We start from the raw sequence: 18,986 nt of genomic DNA, 5'->3' as shown, positions 1-18,986 counted from the left end.
TAATGGTTTCTGGTTTTTTTCATGTCTTCCTCAGCATAAAACGTAGTAACTGCTACATGGTATGGGGAGGAGAGTTCAGCAGCTCTCAGCAGACCCGAGTCAGTCAGGAAGATTTTGTGATCGGCTGTCTCCTTGATTTGGACACGGGACTCATGACTTTCACTGCTAATGGAAAAGAGATAAACACATTTTACCAGGTCAAATAAGCTTTAACTGGTATTCATACAGTTTGTTATCAAGTCTCGGTTATTTAATGCAACCATTTTATATTCCCTTCTTTCAGGTGGAGCCCTCCACAAAACTGTTCCCAGCTGTCTTTGTCCTGCCTTCAAGTCAGAATATGATTCAGTTTGATCTCGGCAAGCTTAAGGTCAGTAACAAGAACCACTCCATTCAGTATGTGCTGAACCCCCAAAACGAGACCACAATTACACACTGCCAACCACTTTTATGTAACTATATTTTCTTATCCATAATATGTCTTCCTTCGCTTGTCTTGCCAGAACATTATGCCGATCTCAGCTGCTATGTTCCGAAGTGAACGCAAGAACCCTGTCCCCCAGTGCCCTCCCAGACTGGATGTCCAAATGTTAACACCAGTCATCTGGAGCCGGATGCCAAACGACTTCCTGGTCCCAGACACAGGACGTGTTAGTGAAAGACTGGGTTGGATGGTGCTGTGCCAGGAGCCACTCACCATGATGGCCCTTCACATCCCAGAGGAGAACAAGTCAGAGCTACATTTATCTGTTGTATTGTCAGAAGTTACAAACATGTGTTGCTGGTTTTTTTTGGCAAAATTAACCTCTTTGCATCTTATAGGTGCATTGACATCCTGGAGTTGTCTGAACGAATGGACTTGCTGAAGTTTCACTATCATACTCTGAAGTTGTACGGCTCAGTGTGCGCTCTAGGAAACAACCGCGTGGCTCATGCCCTGTGCAGCCATGTGGATGAATCGCAGCTCTTCTATGCCATAGAGAACACCTACCTACCCGGGCCAATGAGGAGCGGCTTCTATGACCTGCTCATCAGCATGCACCTGGAGTCAGCTAAGAGGAACCGCCTGGGAACCAATAAGGAATTCATAGTTCCAATGACAGACCAAACACGCAGTATCACCTTGTACTCTGACAAATCACATGCTTTACCTGGGGTTGGCCTCACAACATGTCTTCGTCCCAAACTCCATTTTTCCTCTGTTGGGTTTGTGGGAACGGATCCAGACATCTACACCCTGAGTCCAGTCGTCCCTTTACAGGTGAGCTGGAACATGCTTTGACATTTTTGGGAACTCTTGTCTTGTGTCACTAATAATAAAAATAAAATTTGCTTGTATTTCAAGGTGCTGAAGACCAAAGCCCTAAACATGTTAATAGAGGCTGTCCAAGATGGAAGTCAAGCCATGAGAGATCCTGTTGGGGGCAGCGTTGAGTTTCATTTTGTTCCAATCCTGAAACTCATTAGCACCCTCCTCATCATGGGTGTGTTTGATGATGATGATGTCACACACATCCTGGAGATGATTGAGCCCACAGTCTTCAGTGGTAAGATAGCAGAGGAGCCTGCCGAGGAGAACCTCAAGTTGAAGGAAGAGAAGGAACAAAAAGCACCCACTAAAGTAATTTCAGTGAAGGAAGAAGAGAAGGAAGCTGTGGAGGAGGAAGAGGGGGAATTAGAGGATGATGGCCTGGGTGAAGAGGAGGAGGAGGAAGAACTGGAGGAAGAGGAAGAATTAGAAGAGATAGAATCTGACACGGCACATGAAGAAATTGTGGATGAGACAGAGCAAGTAAATGGCGAAAAAGGAGCTGAGGAAACAGAGAAAGAGACAAAACCTGAAGAGGCGAGTGGTGAGACCAAAGAAGAACCTCTAGAGCAAGGACTTTTCCAGATGAAGCTACCAGAGTCTGTCAAACTGCAGGTATGGATGGTTTCCTAAGCGACTACTGTAAAATGATAGCTTTTCAATGATATTATCAATACAATAGTTAGTAATTCACTTGGCTTTTGTTCTTCAGATGTGTACTCTACTGCAGTATTTCTGTGACTGTGAGCTACGTCACAGAGTGGAGGCCATAACTGCCTTTTCAGACCAATTTGTCAGCCAAATACAGTCCAACCAGAGACATCGCTACAATGAACTTATGCTGGCTTTCACCATGAGTGCTGCCGAGACTGCCCGCAAGACCCGTGAATTCCGCTCCCCACCTCAGGAGCAGGTACACACAGACAAATACATTTTAAAGAGTACATTTGAGTAAGAAAAACTCATAGTAGGACTTTACCTTGAATATCTGTGCCCTGTTTATTGATGGTTTTTTGTCCCAGTAGAAAACTTGCCAAATGTAGATGATATAATATTGCTATAGATTTTTTTCCAAAACTGATTATATCCATACTGGTTTGTAACTTTGCATGGGGTTGTGTAGGTCAACATGCTCATGAACTTCAAGAACTGTGCAGAGGATGAGGAGTGCCCCATTCCAGACGAGGTCCGCGAATCTCTCCTGGCTTTTCACAATGCTCTGCTGGCACACTGTGGTCAGTTTTTATCTATCGCATCTACTGACAGCAGTATTTAAAATGAACACTGTGAATGGCAGGTTTAAATATAAGTTCTTATCTTATTTAAAAACTCAACATCAGGTGTTCATATCGAGGAAGAGGAGCAAGAGGAAGAAGTGGATAATTCTCTCCGTGGACGATTGCGCCGTATGCTGGAAAAGGTGAAAACTTTCCGTGAGAAGAAAGTAGAGGTGGAACCTGAGCCACAGGAGGATAAAAAACCAAGTGAGCTTCCAGTCTTTTGCATGTTACATGAAACTGAAATAGGTAACTTCAATATGTTACATTTATCTGGAGGAGGAGGTACCAATTCAATTTAAGTGATTACAGACAAAGATTATCAGATTACAATCTTAAAACATTAGTAGCCAACTTAGTAGCTACTTCTTATCAGTACTTTCAGAGTAGCTAATTGAGTTTTAGCCACACTATATCTGAAATCTCTTCTGCCGTCACTTTGATATCAACAAAGTTTATTTTGTGTTATTAATTAACTCTTTGTACTCTGTTCACCAGGCACCTTGCAGGAGTTGATTTCCCATACTATGATCCACTGGGCGCAGGAGTCATTTATTCAGAACCCTGAGCTAGTGCGTATGATGTTCAGCCTCCTTCACAGACAGTATGATGGGCTAGGTGAGCTTATACGTGCCCTTCCCAAAGCCTACACCATCAACGCAGTCTCAATTCAGGACACTATGGACCTGCTGGAGTGCTTAGGCCAGATCCGCTCCCTGCTTATTGTCCAGATGGGTCCAGAAGAGGAGAGACTTATGATTCAAAGCATTGGGTTCGTACAAAATTGATTTTTGCCTTGAAATTAATTGCTGAATAATAGCATGTGACTAAAACTATACAACAACTTTATTTTTGTCATCTGTAGGAACATCATGAGTAACAAAGTTTTCTATCAACACCCCAACTTGATGCGAGCTCTGGGCATGCATGAAACTGTCATGGAGGTCATGGTTAATGTACTAGGTGGTGGGGACTCAAAGGTAAATGTTTTATTCCACTCAACTGGATTATAACAATGCTCGGTTTGCAGATAAACCTGGCTTTAAATTACCACCAGCTAATACACAAATGTAGTGAATGCTACCCTTAATAGTAACTTTGTGATATGTTTTTTTGGCCCACAGGAGATCAGATTCCCCCGAGTGGTGACAAACTGCTGCCGTTTCCTCTGTTATTTCTGTCGTATCAGTCGTCAAAACCAGCGTTCTATGTTCGACCACCTCAGCTACCTGTTGCAGAACAGCGGCATCGGCCTTGGTGATTGTCTTTGTTGAGTTCTGGTTGGTTTGTTTTAAAAACAGTATGTGCATATGAACTGAGATAAAGCTGGATATTATGTGCTGCTCTGTAGGAATGCGCGGCTCTACCCCCTTGGATGTGGCTGCAGCCTCTTGCATTGACAACAATGAGCTGGCATTAGCTCTGCAAGAGCAAGACTTAGAAATGGTAAAGTACAGTCAATATAGAGTACAACAACTTTTATCAAAATTAGGCAGTACTTGAGTACACTGATGTCTTTCTAGGTGGTGAAGTATTTGGCTGGATGTGGTCTTCAGAGCTGTCCAATGCTCTTAGCTAAAGGCTACCCTGACATTGGCTGGAACCCTTGTGGTGGAGAGAAATACCTTGACTTTCTTCGTTTTGCTGTATTCGTCAATGGTATAATTTTAAATTTGTTACAAATTGCAATATGTAATTCAAATGGTCATATTGTGTCTGTTTATATTATTGATATTATTATTATCTTATTAAGACTAACTATGTGTTTGCCTTCTCTTCCTGTAGGAGAGAGCGTAGAAGAAAATGCCAATGTGGTGGTACGCCTTCTCATTCGCAGACCTGAATGCTTTGGTCCAGCTCTGAGAGGGGAGGGTGGTAATGGTCTGCTAGCTGCTATTGAGGAGGCTATTAAAATATCAGAAGACCCTGCAAGAGATGGCCCTAGTGTTAAGAAAGACAGACGTTTTCCCATGTAAGAGCTCTCAGCTTTGAATGGAGGACCCTGACTGTATTAAATGAGGCACCAGACAGTGCATAATCTACTAGTCTTAAGCTGCTGTCTTTCTTTGTGGTAGGTTTGGAGGAGAGGAGCAGCATGAAGAGAACAAGGTGCACCTGGGAAATGCCATCATGTCCTTCTACTCTGCCCTCATTGACCTGTTGGGACGCTGTGCTCCAGAGATGCATGTAAGCTGTTTAGGAGTGAAAATACCAGACTTATATATCTTGTTTAGAATAAAGAAAAAGGAATAGAAAATCTAGTTGAAAATGTCTTCATAAAGAAACCAAGCGTTTGTCTCCTTCAGTTAATTCAAGCTGGAAAGGGTGAGGCTTTGAGGATCAGGGCTATCCTGAGGTCTCTGGTCCCTCTTGAGGATCTGGTGGGAGTCATCAGCCTTCCTGTTCAGATTCCTTGTTTTGGAAAAGGTAACCACTGAGGAAACTAATGCATTTTCTGCCATCAGTTCTCATGAATAAAATAAATGACTCTACATAACTGCATTTTATAGAATGTGTTGATGTGTGTTGATTCACTGGCTATTTAAAAAAAGAAAGTTACTCTAATGAATCCTGTATGTCTTTAATTCTGCTTTTTTTTTCAATATTTTTCCATATGTCATATGTAGACAATAGCATCATTGAACCAAAGATGTCAGCTAGTTTTGTGCCTGATCACAAGGCTCCCATGGTGCTGTTCCTGGACAGAGTGTATGGTATTGACAACCAAGATTTTCTGCTCCATGTGTTGGAGGTGGGCTTCCTGCCTGACATGAGGGCCGCTGCCTCTCTTGACACGGTGAGACTCAAGCAGTTTACCAAGATACTCTGTAGTCTTAGGAGAGACAAACAATCATGTTACTACACTTAACTCACTGTTGAAATTTCTGTCCATCAGACTGCTTTCAGCACCACAGAGATGGCTCTCGCTTTGAACCGTTACCTGTGTTCTGCTGTGTTGCCACTCATAACAAAGTGTGCCCCACTTTTTGCTGGCAGTGACCACCGAGCCATAATGATTGACTCCATGTTGCACACAATCTATCGTCTGTCTCGAGGACGAGCCTTCACAAAGGCCCAAAGAGACATCATTGAAGAGTGCCTCATGGCCTTGTGCAAGTGAGTTTAACTTCATGACAACCTTTTTATGTCATTTACTGCCATATTAATATCAATTATTAACATGGCAGTTATATTTGTTTTTCTTTCTTTCAGGCATTTACGCCCATCCATGCTTCAGCACCTGCTACGACGACTGGTGTTTGATGTGCCCATTCTTAATGAGTATGCCAAAATGCCTCTGAAGGTATGAGGATATTTTAATAGTGTTGAAACTGTTCAGAACTGGATGTTCCTCTAGTATTATTTTTTCACTTGCACTTGACATAAAGTCTTTGTGATCTACAGCTTTTGACCAATCACTATGAACGTTGTTGGAAATATTATTGCCTCCCAAATGGCTGGGCCAACTTTGGAATTGCATCAGAAGAGGAGCTGCATCTGACCCGCAAACTGTTTTGGGGGATCTTTGAATCCCTTGCACACAAGGTGGAGCTGCTGAAATACAAGATAATTCATTTGAATAACATAGATAGTGTATGGACATATTGTAATATCTGTTTTATTGTCATTTCAGAAATTTGATGCTGAGATTTTCAAAATTTCAATGCCATGCATCTGTGCTATTGCTGGAGCCATTCCTCCAGACTATGTTGATGCCAGCTATTCCTCCAAAACAGAGAAAAAGGCATCAGTAGATGCAGAGGGAAACTTTGATCCTAAACCGGTGGAGACCACAAAGTAAGAGGATTTCTTTTTCGTTTTATATCATAATACAGTATGTCTACAACATGAAGCTAAATGTACTGACTCTGTCTCCAACCACAGCACTATCATCCCTGAGAGACTGGATCCCTTTATCAATAGATATGCTGAATATACACATGATAGATGGGCTTTTGAAAAGGTAGAGCATTTGCTTTCACTTACTGTAATCACTCTGAATAATCGAATACCAGCCTTTATATCTGTATACCTAAATGACAACTGTAATACATGTGGTGTATTTGCATGTATGTTTCAGATTCAGAATAACTGGTCATATGGTGAGGTGCTGGATGAAAATGCAAAAACTCATCCCATGCTCAGACCATACAAAACCTTCTCAGAGAAGGTAAGTGTGTTCAGTGTCCCTGTACTTTTACTTACTCGCTCTGCCTCTCAACATACTGACTTTGCTTCTTGCAGGACAAAGAAATCTACCGCTGGCCGATCAAAGAGTCAGTCAAAGCCATGCTTGCATGGGAGTGGACCTTGGATAAAGCTAGAGAAGAAGAAGAGTCAGAGAAGAAGAAGGCAGTGTCACGAAAAATCTCACAGACTGCTCAGGTATAGAGCAGTTAGATTATGCACTAATACATAACAATGTCATCAGAGTAAAATGACTTATTGCACATCATGATAACTCTTCCTGTTCTAGGCAACCTATGACCCTAGCCACGGTTACAGTCCACAGCCTATTGACGTCTCACATATGGCTCTTTCAAGAGACCTGCAGGTATGGCAGTTTATCTTTGAACCTTCTTTTCTTCTGTAACCTTAGCATTTGATATATTAATGCTATTATATAAATATGTATATATATATATATGTGTGTGTGTGTGTGTGTGTGTGTGTGTGTGTGTGTGTGTATATAATATCAAATATATATATAGTATTATATAATACGTTTTTTTTTTCTGTTTACAGTCTATGGCAGAGCAACTGGCAGAAAATTACCATAACACTTGGGGACGAAAGAAAAAGTTGGAGCTGCAGTCTAAAGGTGAAATTTTTTTTTTTGATGAGGGAACCTGGACATTCGGAAAATGAGAAATTTGTCTTTTGCCAGTTTTCCTCAAGAGTTTTGATTTTGCCTTTGTTTTGTGTAGGAGGTGGATCACATCCTCTTCTGGTGCCCTACGATACCCTGACAGCCAAAGAAAAGGCACGAGATAGAGAGAAGGCTTACGAGTTGCTCAAATTCCTGCAGCTTAATGGATATGCTGTCACAAGGTAATGTATGATGTTTGCTGTTTTAATACAAATTTGTCTTAATTTATTTTGGTAACTTCTATTTAATATTTTCATTGTTTTACTTTTTCATTGATCAAATTGAATCAAAATGAGCTAGTGCATATAGTTATACAATTCTCATAACAGTGAGTTAAACTCTGTTTCACTTCAGGGGCCTGAAAGATATGGAGTCGGACATTTCCTCCATCGAGAAGAGATTTGCGTATGGTTTCCTGCAGAAGCTGCTGAAATGGATGGAAATTGCCCAAGAGTTTATTGCTCATCTTGGTACTATGGGGCAAAGATAGAGAATACATTCTGTAACATGTGATATAGTAGTATCCGTGGTATCATGTCTTTTTTTTGGACAAGGTTATTGTGATGATATAATGCTTTTGGATGTGTTTTGCAGAGGCTGTGGTCAGCAGTGGTCGTGTGGAAAAGTCTCCTCATGAGCAGGAAATCAAATTCTTTGCCAAGGTGAGACTCTTGTTTGAAGCTAAAGTGGTCAACATTTTGAAGGCCCATCTTGTCTTCATCACTGTACTAAGTGTAAGAACTCTTTCTAGATCCTGATGCCCCTAATCAACCAGTATTTCAAAAACCACTGCCTCTACTTCTTGTCGACACCTGCAAAAGTTCTGGGTAGTGGTGGCCATTCTTCCAATAAGGAGAAGGAGATGATTGCAAGGTGACCTCTCTCTCTCTCTATATATATATATATATATATATGTAACACACAGAGATGTTATGCCACATATTGTTTTCATAAATCACCCCCCCCTCACTTTTTTATCATTTTTTTCTTGAATTTTCCTTTCCTTCCTTTTCCCTACTTCTCATCGTAGTATCTTCTGTAAAATGTCTGCTCTGGTGAGACACAGAGTTTCTCTCTTTGGTAAGCTGTCACTTTCTCCTCATCTTTCTGAAGGTTTTCACTCTTTTCTACGTTGTATGTATTTCTCAGTCACCGAGCAAGTGAAGTTGTTCTTGTTGTACAGCTGCTAGACACGAGCATAAAATATGTGGTGATGCAGAACTGTCTTTTTATGTGTAGGAACGGATGCTTCAGGAATTGTTAACTGTCTTCACATTCTGGCACGATCACTGGATGCAAGGTTTAGTATTTTTTAATTTATCTCATAAGATACATAATGCCATTAAGATGAATACAGTTCTCCATGTTTCTGTAGGAGATTTTTTTTGTTGACTTTGTTTTAGTTTTTCATTATAATCTTTCTTACTTGCTTTATCAGGACAGTCATGAAGTCAGGGCCTGAGATTGTGAAAGCAGGGCTGCGGTCATTCTTTGAGAGTGCTGCTGATGATATAGAGAAGATGGTAGAGAACCTGAAACTGGGCAAAGTATCTAAAGGCAATCAGGTAATTGAAGTACACAATATTTGACTTGGCTTGATTGTTGCAAATGAATCTGCTAAACACAGTTTCTTTCCTTTTAAAGCAAGTGAAAGGTGTGTCCCAGAACATTAACTACACAACCATTGCCCTGCTGCCAGTGCTTACCTCCCTGTTTGATCACGTTGCTCAGCACCAGTTTGGAGATGATGTCATGTGTGAGTGCTTTCACATCACTACTACTTTTGATTTTACATGGTGTTTGTTTACTGATTTATCCTAACATGGTACTTGTTTCATTGCTTGCACACAGTGGATGATCTACAGATGTCGTGCTATCGCATTATGTGTAGTATCTACTCACTGGGGACTGTCAAGAATCCACACGTTGAGAGGTAACTTTAGATCTGCATTCTTTAGAATCTCTAAAGCAATTCCTAATTTGGCTCTTTGTAGGATTTTTATGACATGTCATTTACATTTACAGACAGAGACCAGCTCTTGGAGAGTGTTTGGCTCACCTTGCAGCAGCTATGCCAGTGGCTTATTTAGAGCCCAATCTAAATGAGTTCAATGCTTTCTCTGTCTACACCACAAAGACACCCAGGGAGAGAGCCAGTGAGTGTGTTACCCTCTCCTTAGATTTCTTTTCTGTCTAATAAAGTAATTGTCCTGAATGTTCTTTCTTTCACTCCCTCTCTCATGAATGCCAAAGTCTTGGGTCTTCCCAATGAGGTCCAGGAATTATGTCCAGATATTCCAGAGCTGGATGCTTTGCTAAAGGATATTGGGGACTTGGCAGAGTCAGGGGCTCGTTATACTGAGATGCCTCATGTGATTGAAATCACTTTGCCCATGCTATGTAACTATCTGCCACGCTGGTGGGAGAGAGGAGCTGAGAACTCCCCTGAGATGGAGGGCCGAGTCTGCACTGAAGTCACCTCAGAACATCTTAATCAGCTGCTGGGCAGCATCATGAAAATTGTTGTCAACAACTTGGGTATAGATGAGGCCTCCTGGATGAAGAGGTTGGCTGGTGAGCAGTGTTTTTAGTTCTATTAACACGTCACAGTGTACACCCAAAAAGTGTTTTTGTATAAGTGAAATGACACCATTGTTTTCTCTCTTAGTGTTCTCACAGCCTATTGTGAGCAGGGCAAAACCAGAAATGCTCAAATCCCACTTTATCCCAACAATGGAGAAGCTGAAGAAACGCACTTCAAAGGTGGTGGCTGAAGAGGACCATCTGCGGATGGAGGGGAAATCGGAAGGTGATGAGGAAGATGGCACTATACGTGACGAGTTTGCTGTCCTCTGCAGAGACTTGTATGCCCTCTACCCTCTCCTCATCCGCTATGTGGACAACAACAGGTACAATAAAGTTATAAACACAGATGAATCTTGAATTTTGAACTGTGGACCTTTTCTGGTACTGACAGAATTGCAACGTAATGCAGTTATCTTTTCATGTTTGTACATTGTTCGGTAGCCAAACCTGTTGTGTCTTTGGGGAGCCTTAGAGTAATTTGTTGTGCTTTAGGGCGAGGTGGCTGACATGCCCAGACCCAGATGCTGAAGAGCTCTTCCGAATGGTTGGAGAAGTCTTCATATTTTGGTCCAAATCTCATGTGAGTGTTTATGTGGCCTTTGAATGCAGCCATTTGTAGCAACTTATCATTTACTGTGTCATTTACTCTATTTCTCTCTATTGCAGAACTTCAAGCGAGAGGAACAGAACTTTGTGGTGATGAATGAGATCAATAACATGTCATTTCTCACTGCTGACAGCAAGAGCAAAATGAGCAAGGTGAGCTGATGAAAGGCAGAGGCAGTACAGCAGTGCAGCTGGTATAGTGTCAGATCTCAAATATGACAGAAGATCCATAATATTAAGGCTCTTTTTTCTGGCATATTGAGTATGTTCAGTAAATGTCTTAATTTCAAAATAGTGTTATTTACTTTACCAACGATTTCAGCCACTTATACAGTAAATGGTAATTTAAGAATATTATATACGCTTAATATAGCTTTATTAAAATTAAAATATGTTGGATGTGGATTATAATAAAACAAAGGAATCCAAGTTAGACTTATGCACCATCATTAACAGGTACAGAATGTTAAATGATGTCTATCAATTTTTTTTTCCAAGCTTAGGTTTTTTGGTAGTTTATGACTTTTTTGTATGTGTCCTGCTTTTTAATCTCCTTGTTTGGGTTCATCGTTTATCGGTTTGATTTTAATTCGTAATTTGAGAGCGATAGCAGTTTTGTTAACGATATTCTCTCTTTGGCTGTCCCTTGTCCTCTTCTTTTGGGTTGCGGCTGGGTTTCCAGGGCGGGGAGTCAGAGGTTAGACTTTGTTCCTGCACGACCGCTGTGCTGACCGCATGGCACCTCACTTTGGGGGAGCTTTTCATCAACCTCTCCAGCACACTGGCACATTTGATCCATATACACTCCAACACATACACACGTTACACACTTGTACACACACATACTAAGACGTGCACATTCCACCCAGAGAGACATGATCTGATGCAGCTAATTCAGTGCTGGTGACAAATACTTTTTCTGTACATGCAGCTGTATCTATTGAGCCATGAATACTTTGCAGTCTGTTATGAATGGAACAAAACTCAGTTGAGAATTTGTCATTGCTATAAATATATAGTTATTTATATTAATAGAATATGAAAATCCTAGCCAGACGTTTCTTCTAAGAAGCAACAGATGGAGTGCGGATCCACTTACACCGTCATTAATGTTGCTATATTCTGATGTACACGCTTCTGCGCTTGTGAACTGACATACAGTCTTAGATTGGAGCACACCATGTCTTAAACAAAAAAAAAGAACTGATTCATGTACCTTAAACTAGAGCAACATTGCACATAAGGAAAAATAGACACATGGACAAACTGTAATGAATATGCAACATGGAAAGATACTTATACTGTTCTCATAAAGGATCACTGGACAATAGGGCAGGCCCCATCTGTGGGCCACCCCTAGTCCTGCCAGTGTGTGAGGGGGGGAGTCTGGAGGCGCTTGATGAAAGTACTCAGCTGTAGAGTTGGGCTCATGGCACTGGACTTTACACCAAGCCCAAGGTGGCAGTGAGAGCACAGTGCCATCATCCTGTCACTGAGTTTGCTCTTTTTGATCATAGATGAGTTGGAGTCTTCTAGTATGTCTTTTGTTTCTTTTCCTTGAAGGTTGGTTGACCTGTAGCTTTTGTAATACAGCTTTTGTGCCACTAGGGGATGATATTAGTCTTCTCTGTGCTCTTTCTTCTCTCCTCACTGGAAATGCCATGGTACATCATGGTTTAGTTTCCTTTACACCCCCTAGTATCCAAACCCACTAACACATGACTTGATGCTTAACATCACTGAAGCGGGTTTATGGAGAAATTTGTTGGGTTTCCCACTTTAGAATGTGCTCAAAATGACCATGGATTTAACCAATACATTAATTCACACTTATTATCTAAAGTATTCCCCAAAATGCTTTGCACCCTGTTTCCTCTAAACTAGTCTTCCATAACACACTTGCATCTGGCAATGAATTAAGGAAGTGACTGATGTGCTGAGTTAGTACCTCTCGCACTGATAGTGGGGGTGTAGGGCATCTGGGACTAAGTTAATTCTACATGTCTGTAACACCCCAACAAGACTAGAGTGACAGCCAGTAATTGGCTTATTTTCTCTGTTTTTCCATTTCAACATTAATGTATGTGTGAATGTAATGTGACTATCTGGTTCCAGGCAATTAATGAATAGACTTAACTGTAACATATATTATTTCACAAGTCAATATAAGGGTCTACAAGACTGTAAAACAGACTTCTCCATGTTGTGAAGTTCAGTACCATTTAAGGTGCTTCTAATTATTTGTAAGAATTCATATATTGTAAGCTCTCACATACATTTGCACATCTAGGGAGGCTCCAGAAAGTAGCAGATAACACAAGGAATTAAATTCTCCTAGAAACAGGACAGGAGTGCAGGAGGCGAGCACAGGGACCTTTACACAGTTTGTTTGTGTGCTTTTAACAGCCTGCAACTAATACGTCTAACTCAAATTAAACAAGTTAATGTAAAGAGTTTTGTTGTGTAACATCATCTAATATCTTAATCTTTCACCAGGGGCTGTATTTGTTACAAAATGTAACCAACAAGTAGAGAAAAACATATGAAATGGATTAAATGATTCATCTTGTTCATGGAATGCTGGATTGATTGTCACTTGGATGGAAAATGTTTTCTGTTGCATGTTTTGTCAAAGCAATTTCACTGATTTTTGATCTTATTAAGCTTCCCTTTCCCAAAACCAGTTATATCCCCACATTTTCACAATACCCTCTACTTACCAATCTGAGCTCAGAGAAATAATTATATTTTTGTATTTGTGGAATCACAGGAATCATTTTTATTTACACGTTGTGACAGTAATATGTTTAATAAGAGTCCTTTAGTGAATGTAGCTGGGTATTTCTACATGGAGAGAGCTGTTGTTATATATAATATTGTATATTATATATTATTGATTGATCATCACTAAAAGGTAGGATGGTGTACAACAGGAAAATATGTGATCAGTTGGAACAACACGGGCAATCACCTACATCAGGTTTGTCATGAATTGTAATGAACGCTGAACGTGTTGACAAACTTATTTAATATTTTCTTTGTGATACATACATTCATTTTTTCTACAGTGGTGTTGCAGGTATTCCTGGCATTTTGGAATAGATGGATAATTATTTATAAGGGCTTCTATTCATGAAAGTAACTAGTCATGCATAAAATCAGGGTTGCAATGTGTTTGATATAAAGCAGTGTTAACTCTGGCATTTTATGAGATACTGTGAATGCTTTTTGGTTCTTTGTACCTTTTCTTAGGGTGGCAGCTCAGATACTGAACGTACCAAGAAGAAGAGACGTGGAGATCGTTACTCTGTGCAGACTTCACTCATAGTGGCTGCCTTGAAAAAGATGCTTCCCATAGGCCTCAATATGTGCTCTCCCGCCGATCAGGAGCTTATCAACTTGGCCAAGATCCGATATTCTTTGGTAGTTATTTTTCAGGCTCATGAAATAGATTACAACAAACAAACAACTCACCAAAAATGAGCAACCGAAATTATTCTGCCGAAGACTGATAAAAGTTATTTTTACCTTACAGAGAGACACTGATGAAGAAGTAAGAGAGTTCCTTCAGAACAACCTTCATCTTCAGGGAAAGGTATCATTCTATGAAGTATTTATGTTATTTGAATTGGATTGGAATCCAATGGATTTCTGATGATGGATAATCAGTCGAGATATATTTCATAACATTCTGTGTCCCTGTGCTGTGGAAAGGTGGACAATCCATCCATGCGCTGGCAGATGGCCTTGTACAAGGAAATGGCAGGGAAGGCCGAAGATGCTGACGCACCAATAAAAGTTGTTAAGAGGGTGCAGGAGGTGTCTGCTGTCCTCTACCACCTTGAAGTGGTGAGCAGCTATACTCACTTGGACTTTAAATCAAGACCCAAGAGTTCAAAATACTAATTTGTTGCAAATGTTTAAATATGAACAACAATTGCTTGAAATTGTTTTAGGGCTTTCCTTTTGTACATAAAGAATTACGATTGGAACTGTCCACTTCCTGTTATATAGACAGAGCATCCGTTTAAATCCAAGAAGATGGTGTGGCACAAACTTTTGTCTAAGCAGAGACGCAGGGCTGTGGTCGCTTGCTTTAGGATGACACCACTATATAACATTCCACGGTGAGAAAGCTATATCTGTGTCAAGACTGTTCACAAAATAACTATACCAGGTAAACAAAAATCCTAATACAGGTTGTTTTTTGTTTTGTTTTTTACATTGTAGGCACAGAGCTTCAAACATGTTCCTTGAGGGATACAAACGCAACTGGCTTCACACTGAGGGTTACTCATTTGAGGACAGGATGATTGATGACTTGTCTGTGAGTGTCATCACACATCTTATTTTCATCAGGGAATTACTTTGTACTGTTACTCAGGCTCTCTTTATGTATTGCAGAAAGCCATGGAGCAAGAGGAAGGAGATGAAGAGGAGGAGAAAGAAACAAAGCCAGATCCCCTCCACCAACTTATTCTGCATTTCAGTCGCACTGCTCTAACAGAAAAGAGGTTTGATAGATCTTCACTGTTACAGTAACAGTGAAAAGCAGAAATCTGGCACAAACACAGGGGACCATGTTATTCATCAGTTGTCTTCTTTTGTTCCCATTACAGTAAACTTGATACAGATCATCTTTATATGGCATATGCAGATATTATGGCAAAGGTAAGTGTTTGCAGACAGTTTGAGATATAAGGTTTGAATTGATGCTAAATATAATATGAAACACTAATTTTTCTACTTTTCCCCTGCATTCTTTAGAGTTGCCATATTGGTGAGGAAGAAGAAGGGGGAGATGAAATGGTGGAAAATGCTGAGGATGAGATGTCCTTTGAGGTGCGACAGTCAGAACTGGTAATGGGCGGCCAAGGGGGCTGGGGACCAGGAACACAGTGGAGCGGTAGCTCTCAACGCATTGAGTGACCTCATCATTGGAGCATTACATCACAACCATATTTCTCTCTCTGTCTTCATTGTGTCTAATGACCTCTATCTGTTCTGTTTGTCTCCTGTGTCTTGTGTTTGTATGTAATGCTTTATTCATTGTGAGTTGCTCTATTTGGAAATATGACAAAGCCCCAATCCAGATGTTTTTAACCATATTTTGTGAGTTTCACAATTTTCAAATTCCACTACAACAAGGACTAAAACATGTTGTTCTCTGTGTGTGGCAAGGAGTTCCACATTAGTCCTGATTACACTCTGTTATTCCTTAAATCTGGACTGGGTCTTATTAAATTAAATACAATTAATGTACATTAACAACAACAATAATAATAATCATACTAATGATGTATGTAAAGTGTATGTGTATATATATACATACATATATCAATTATCAGCTCAGTTTGATGGACATATTGGGTGAATTTTTGAAAATCATTGTATAAGCGTACAGCCTATTACACTCTTCATTATAGGAGGTGCTTCCATTCCAAACTAGCTTCCTAGTTTGACTCTGTACAGCTCATGGAAAGGGAGTGGGTGAGGCTTTTTTTGTACTATATGGCATACTTTGAAAGGCAACACCAGCTGCCACTGTGTAGGCCTTTACCACATTCCTTGTCTCAAGTTTATTAGTCTCAGACACTCTACTCATTGATATACTTACAGGGTGTCTTCACTGTTAAGAGTAACTGGAGATGAACTATTAAAAACCCCACTCAGAACTTTATTTGTTAGACCAGAAACACTTTTCTGTGCTTTGTCACACTGTATTGTTGCTTTAAACGACTAAAAAGTATTTATAAATTCAAAAATGCCTTCAAATGCCTTTTGCTTATATCAAACTGGGGAGTTGGACATACTACAAGGCTTGCAGGAGCAAGTGAAATCTCTACAGAAAATGATTATGAATGTGATTTAACACATCTCAGTGATGTCATTCCTCCCAGTTTATATAGCTGTCCCATTTGTCTTTTCTCTCTCTATCTTTCTCCATCACTCCATGTAATCCTGCTCACCCTCATAACACTAGCCTTATACTAACTGAATGCTACTGATCAATGTCCCTTTCCCCCACTCACATAGCTTACTGACAGACTACAGTGAAAGCCAGTGTAGAAAATACAGCGTTAAAAGCAATAAATTCATACGCATAGTCACAGTTTTAATAATTCAGTCACATACACAGTATAGTGCATAGTTCATAATCAAGTTTCATCAGAGAGTCAGAGACTGCAGTGTAAGTTTGAGGTCCAACTGCACAACACATAGTGGGTAAAGCATGGCCAGGCACACGTGGGTGGGAGGGTGGTTTTGGGTGGCAGGGAGGGAGGCGTGGGAGGGTGGGTGGTATTATGGGTGAGGATGGGGGATGTTACAAGTTGATTTGTGATGTGGCTGAACAGAGGAATGTCAATTTGTACTCTGAATTCAGAGATATTCATTGAATTGCCATTTTCTTTCTACAAATGGCATTTCCTTCCCAGTTGGCTGTGTACAATAAATACAAAATAGTGCATCAGCACAAGTAAAGATTGAAGTCCATGTAAAGCCAGAGCGATGTTTTCATTTACTCTATTTTGCTTGAATATCTCAAAACATTTCTTCCATAAAGGCACACGATTATGAAATGGCAAAGAAATATCTCCGATACAGAGGGACTACAGCTTTTGTCAAGACTGTCTTTATTGTAGCAGCTCTGCAAGACAGTTTGGACAAGAGCTGTAAGCTGTATGGCTGAAATGTTAAGCCATTTAGGCTGTTTCCTGTAGTCTAACGCTTGCTCCAGCCAGCAAACGTGAAGAAGTAGTGTAACAACTCCATGACTAATAAAGTGAGTGAAAGAATGTGTGCAAGAGTCAGACAGGCACTTTAAATGAACAGTAACAATAATAATTTATAATGCATATTCTTTTAAAATAGGTATTACTGAAAAGAAATTAAAGGGGACCTATTATGCTTTTCATTATTTTCTGTTCCTATCAGCCACTTTCATATTTTACCATCTACTGGTGGCTGATACCAATTTCCCACACTTAACTTACACCATTATGTCACACGATAAACAGGTAATGAGCATAACAATCTCACCAAATAATATTTGTTTCTGCGTGTGTTTGTGCTGTTCACTCTTATATTGAGAGAGTGAACCTGCTGGAGCCTGCTGTGACGCAGCTTCCTGAAGCTGGCCAATTACAACGGAGTGGGCACCTCAGGAGGTGGACCTTAAAGAGACAGGAGCTAAAATGGCCTTTCTCAGACAGAGGCTGAACTGTGGTGCTGCATAAAGAACCAGTATAAGATAAAGATTCTTTTGCATGGTGAATCATGCAAAGCTACTCTAGTGCAGTCCCTGAATAATAAATACAGAGCTGGAGATGAGCTTAATAGGTCTCCTTTAACATAAACTGAATGTGATGTGACATTTTGATATATATCAAAAATATCTGATATTGATCCCATTAATATATATTAATTAATGATACATACTGTTACAGTTATGGACCATTTGATACAAACTGGTAAGTGGATTAGACAGCATTAAGGTGAAAAGTGTAGGGATTTGAGTGAAAGGAGAGTGATTGTGAATTATAATCAAGAATATAAATGGATAGAATGGACTTTTTATTTGTTAATTGAAAACTGAATGTTTTATCAGATATCTGACCTGAAAATATTCATTCTATCTATTTAAATTCTCAGTTTGAAACATGACAGTGGCAGATGCTCATAATATTGATATCTGCCACAGGAAAAAGAAATGGAGAAACAGAGACTTCTGTACCAGCAGGCCAGACTTCATAATCGTGGTACTGCAGAGATGGTCCTGCAAATGATCAGTGCTTGCAAAGGTAGTTTTTGCTCCTTATCTTCTGTCAACATTTTTAACATGCAAACCTGTCTGCACTGTGAGTTTTCACCTTGATAACTTTTTGAATGTACTATTTCCCTGTAGGTGAGACTGGCCCAATGGTGTCTACAACCCTCAAGTTGGGTATCTCTATTCTTAATGGAGGAAACTGTGAGGTTCAGCAGGTATGTCCTCTGAAAACAAACCATTTAGATTATGTAATTTATGTCAAAGGGATCACTTTTTGTGTGACTACTTTCTCTTTTTTTCAGAAAATGTTGGAGTACCTGAGGGATAAAAAGGATGTTGGTTTCTTTTTGAGTGTCCAATCATTGATGCAAACATGCTGGTCAGTTTTCAAACAATTAACACTTTGTTTTTTTACAAAGTCACTTAAACTCATTTGAAAAATGTGTCGATAAGATCCAAATTCTGGTTCATGTTCTCCACAGTGTCCTGGATCTGAATGCTTTTGAGAGGCAGAACAAGGCAGAGGGTCTGGGCATGGTTTCAGAGGAGGGCACCAGTAAGTCTTCA

General features: G+C 40.1%; 1 protein-coding gene across 1 annotated transcript in view; it reads left to right on the top strand.

The window, feature by feature from the left end:
• The window catches only part of LOC128371656 (ryanodine receptor 1-like), a 48,986-nt gene that overhangs the window by 16,502 nt on the left and 13,498 nt on the right, over positions 1-18,986 (top strand). The window contains exons 32-84 of the mRNA XM_053332026.1: positions 35-197; positions 284-370; positions 504-730; positions 823-1,261; positions 1,346-1,547; positions 1,701-1,924; positions 2,022-2,222; positions 2,433-2,544; positions 2,650-2,793; positions 3,085-3,358; positions 3,452-3,566; positions 3,711-3,843; positions 3,938-4,032; positions 4,110-4,245; positions 4,372-4,558; positions 4,662-4,773; positions 4,893-5,013; positions 5,214-5,383; positions 5,483-5,703; positions 5,800-5,890; positions 5,992-6,132; positions 6,221-6,384; positions 6,472-6,550; positions 6,668-6,757; positions 6,832-6,972; positions 7,064-7,141; positions 7,333-7,408; positions 7,515-7,638; positions 7,811-7,926; positions 8,051-8,118; positions 8,208-8,329; positions 8,487-8,536; positions 8,696-8,756; positions 8,895-9,021; positions 9,101-9,212; positions 9,308-9,389; positions 9,482-9,612; positions 9,710-10,030; positions 10,125-10,365; positions 10,535-10,622; positions 10,709-10,801; positions 13,901-14,071; positions 14,184-14,243; positions 14,363-14,497; positions 14,663-14,775; positions 14,879-14,975; positions 15,053-15,162; positions 15,268-15,319; positions 15,416-15,508; positions 18,351-18,450; positions 18,555-18,634; positions 18,722-18,798; positions 18,902-18,975. Of these exons, the coding sequence (XP_053188001.1) occupies positions 35-197; positions 284-370; positions 504-730; positions 823-1,261; positions 1,346-1,547; positions 1,701-1,924; positions 2,022-2,222; positions 2,433-2,544; positions 2,650-2,793; positions 3,085-3,358; positions 3,452-3,566; positions 3,711-3,843; positions 3,938-4,032; positions 4,110-4,245; positions 4,372-4,558; positions 4,662-4,773; positions 4,893-5,013; positions 5,214-5,383; positions 5,483-5,703; positions 5,800-5,890; positions 5,992-6,132; positions 6,221-6,384; positions 6,472-6,550; positions 6,668-6,757; positions 6,832-6,972; positions 7,064-7,141; positions 7,333-7,408; positions 7,515-7,638; positions 7,811-7,926; positions 8,051-8,118; positions 8,208-8,329; positions 8,487-8,536; positions 8,696-8,756; positions 8,895-9,021; positions 9,101-9,212; positions 9,308-9,389; positions 9,482-9,612; positions 9,710-10,030; positions 10,125-10,365; positions 10,535-10,622; positions 10,709-10,801; positions 13,901-14,071; positions 14,184-14,243; positions 14,363-14,497; positions 14,663-14,775; positions 14,879-14,975; positions 15,053-15,162; positions 15,268-15,319; positions 15,416-15,508; positions 18,351-18,450; positions 18,555-18,634; positions 18,722-18,798; positions 18,902-18,975 (7,121 nt within the window). The remainder of the gene's footprint in view (positions 1-34; positions 198-283; positions 371-503; positions 731-822; positions 1,262-1,345; positions 1,548-1,700; positions 1,925-2,021; positions 2,223-2,432; positions 2,545-2,649; positions 2,794-3,084; positions 3,359-3,451; positions 3,567-3,710; positions 3,844-3,937; positions 4,033-4,109; positions 4,246-4,371; positions 4,559-4,661; positions 4,774-4,892; positions 5,014-5,213; positions 5,384-5,482; positions 5,704-5,799; positions 5,891-5,991; positions 6,133-6,220; positions 6,385-6,471; positions 6,551-6,667; positions 6,758-6,831; positions 6,973-7,063; positions 7,142-7,332; positions 7,409-7,514; positions 7,639-7,810; positions 7,927-8,050; positions 8,119-8,207; positions 8,330-8,486; positions 8,537-8,695; positions 8,757-8,894; positions 9,022-9,100; positions 9,213-9,307; positions 9,390-9,481; positions 9,613-9,709; positions 10,031-10,124; positions 10,366-10,534; positions 10,623-10,708; positions 10,802-13,900; positions 14,072-14,183; positions 14,244-14,362; positions 14,498-14,662; positions 14,776-14,878; positions 14,976-15,052; positions 15,163-15,267; positions 15,320-15,415; positions 15,509-18,350; positions 18,451-18,554; positions 18,635-18,721; positions 18,799-18,901; positions 18,976-18,986) is intronic.

The sequence above is a fragment of the Scomber japonicus genome, chromosome 13, assembly GCF_027409825.1.
Source record: "Scomber japonicus isolate fScoJap1 chromosome 13, fScoJap1.pri, whole genome shotgun sequence".
Classification (NCBI taxonomy): Eukaryota; Metazoa; Chordata; class Actinopteri; order Scombriformes; family Scombridae; genus Scomber; species Scomber japonicus.
This window is presented reverse-complemented; position numbering and strand designations above follow the sequence as displayed.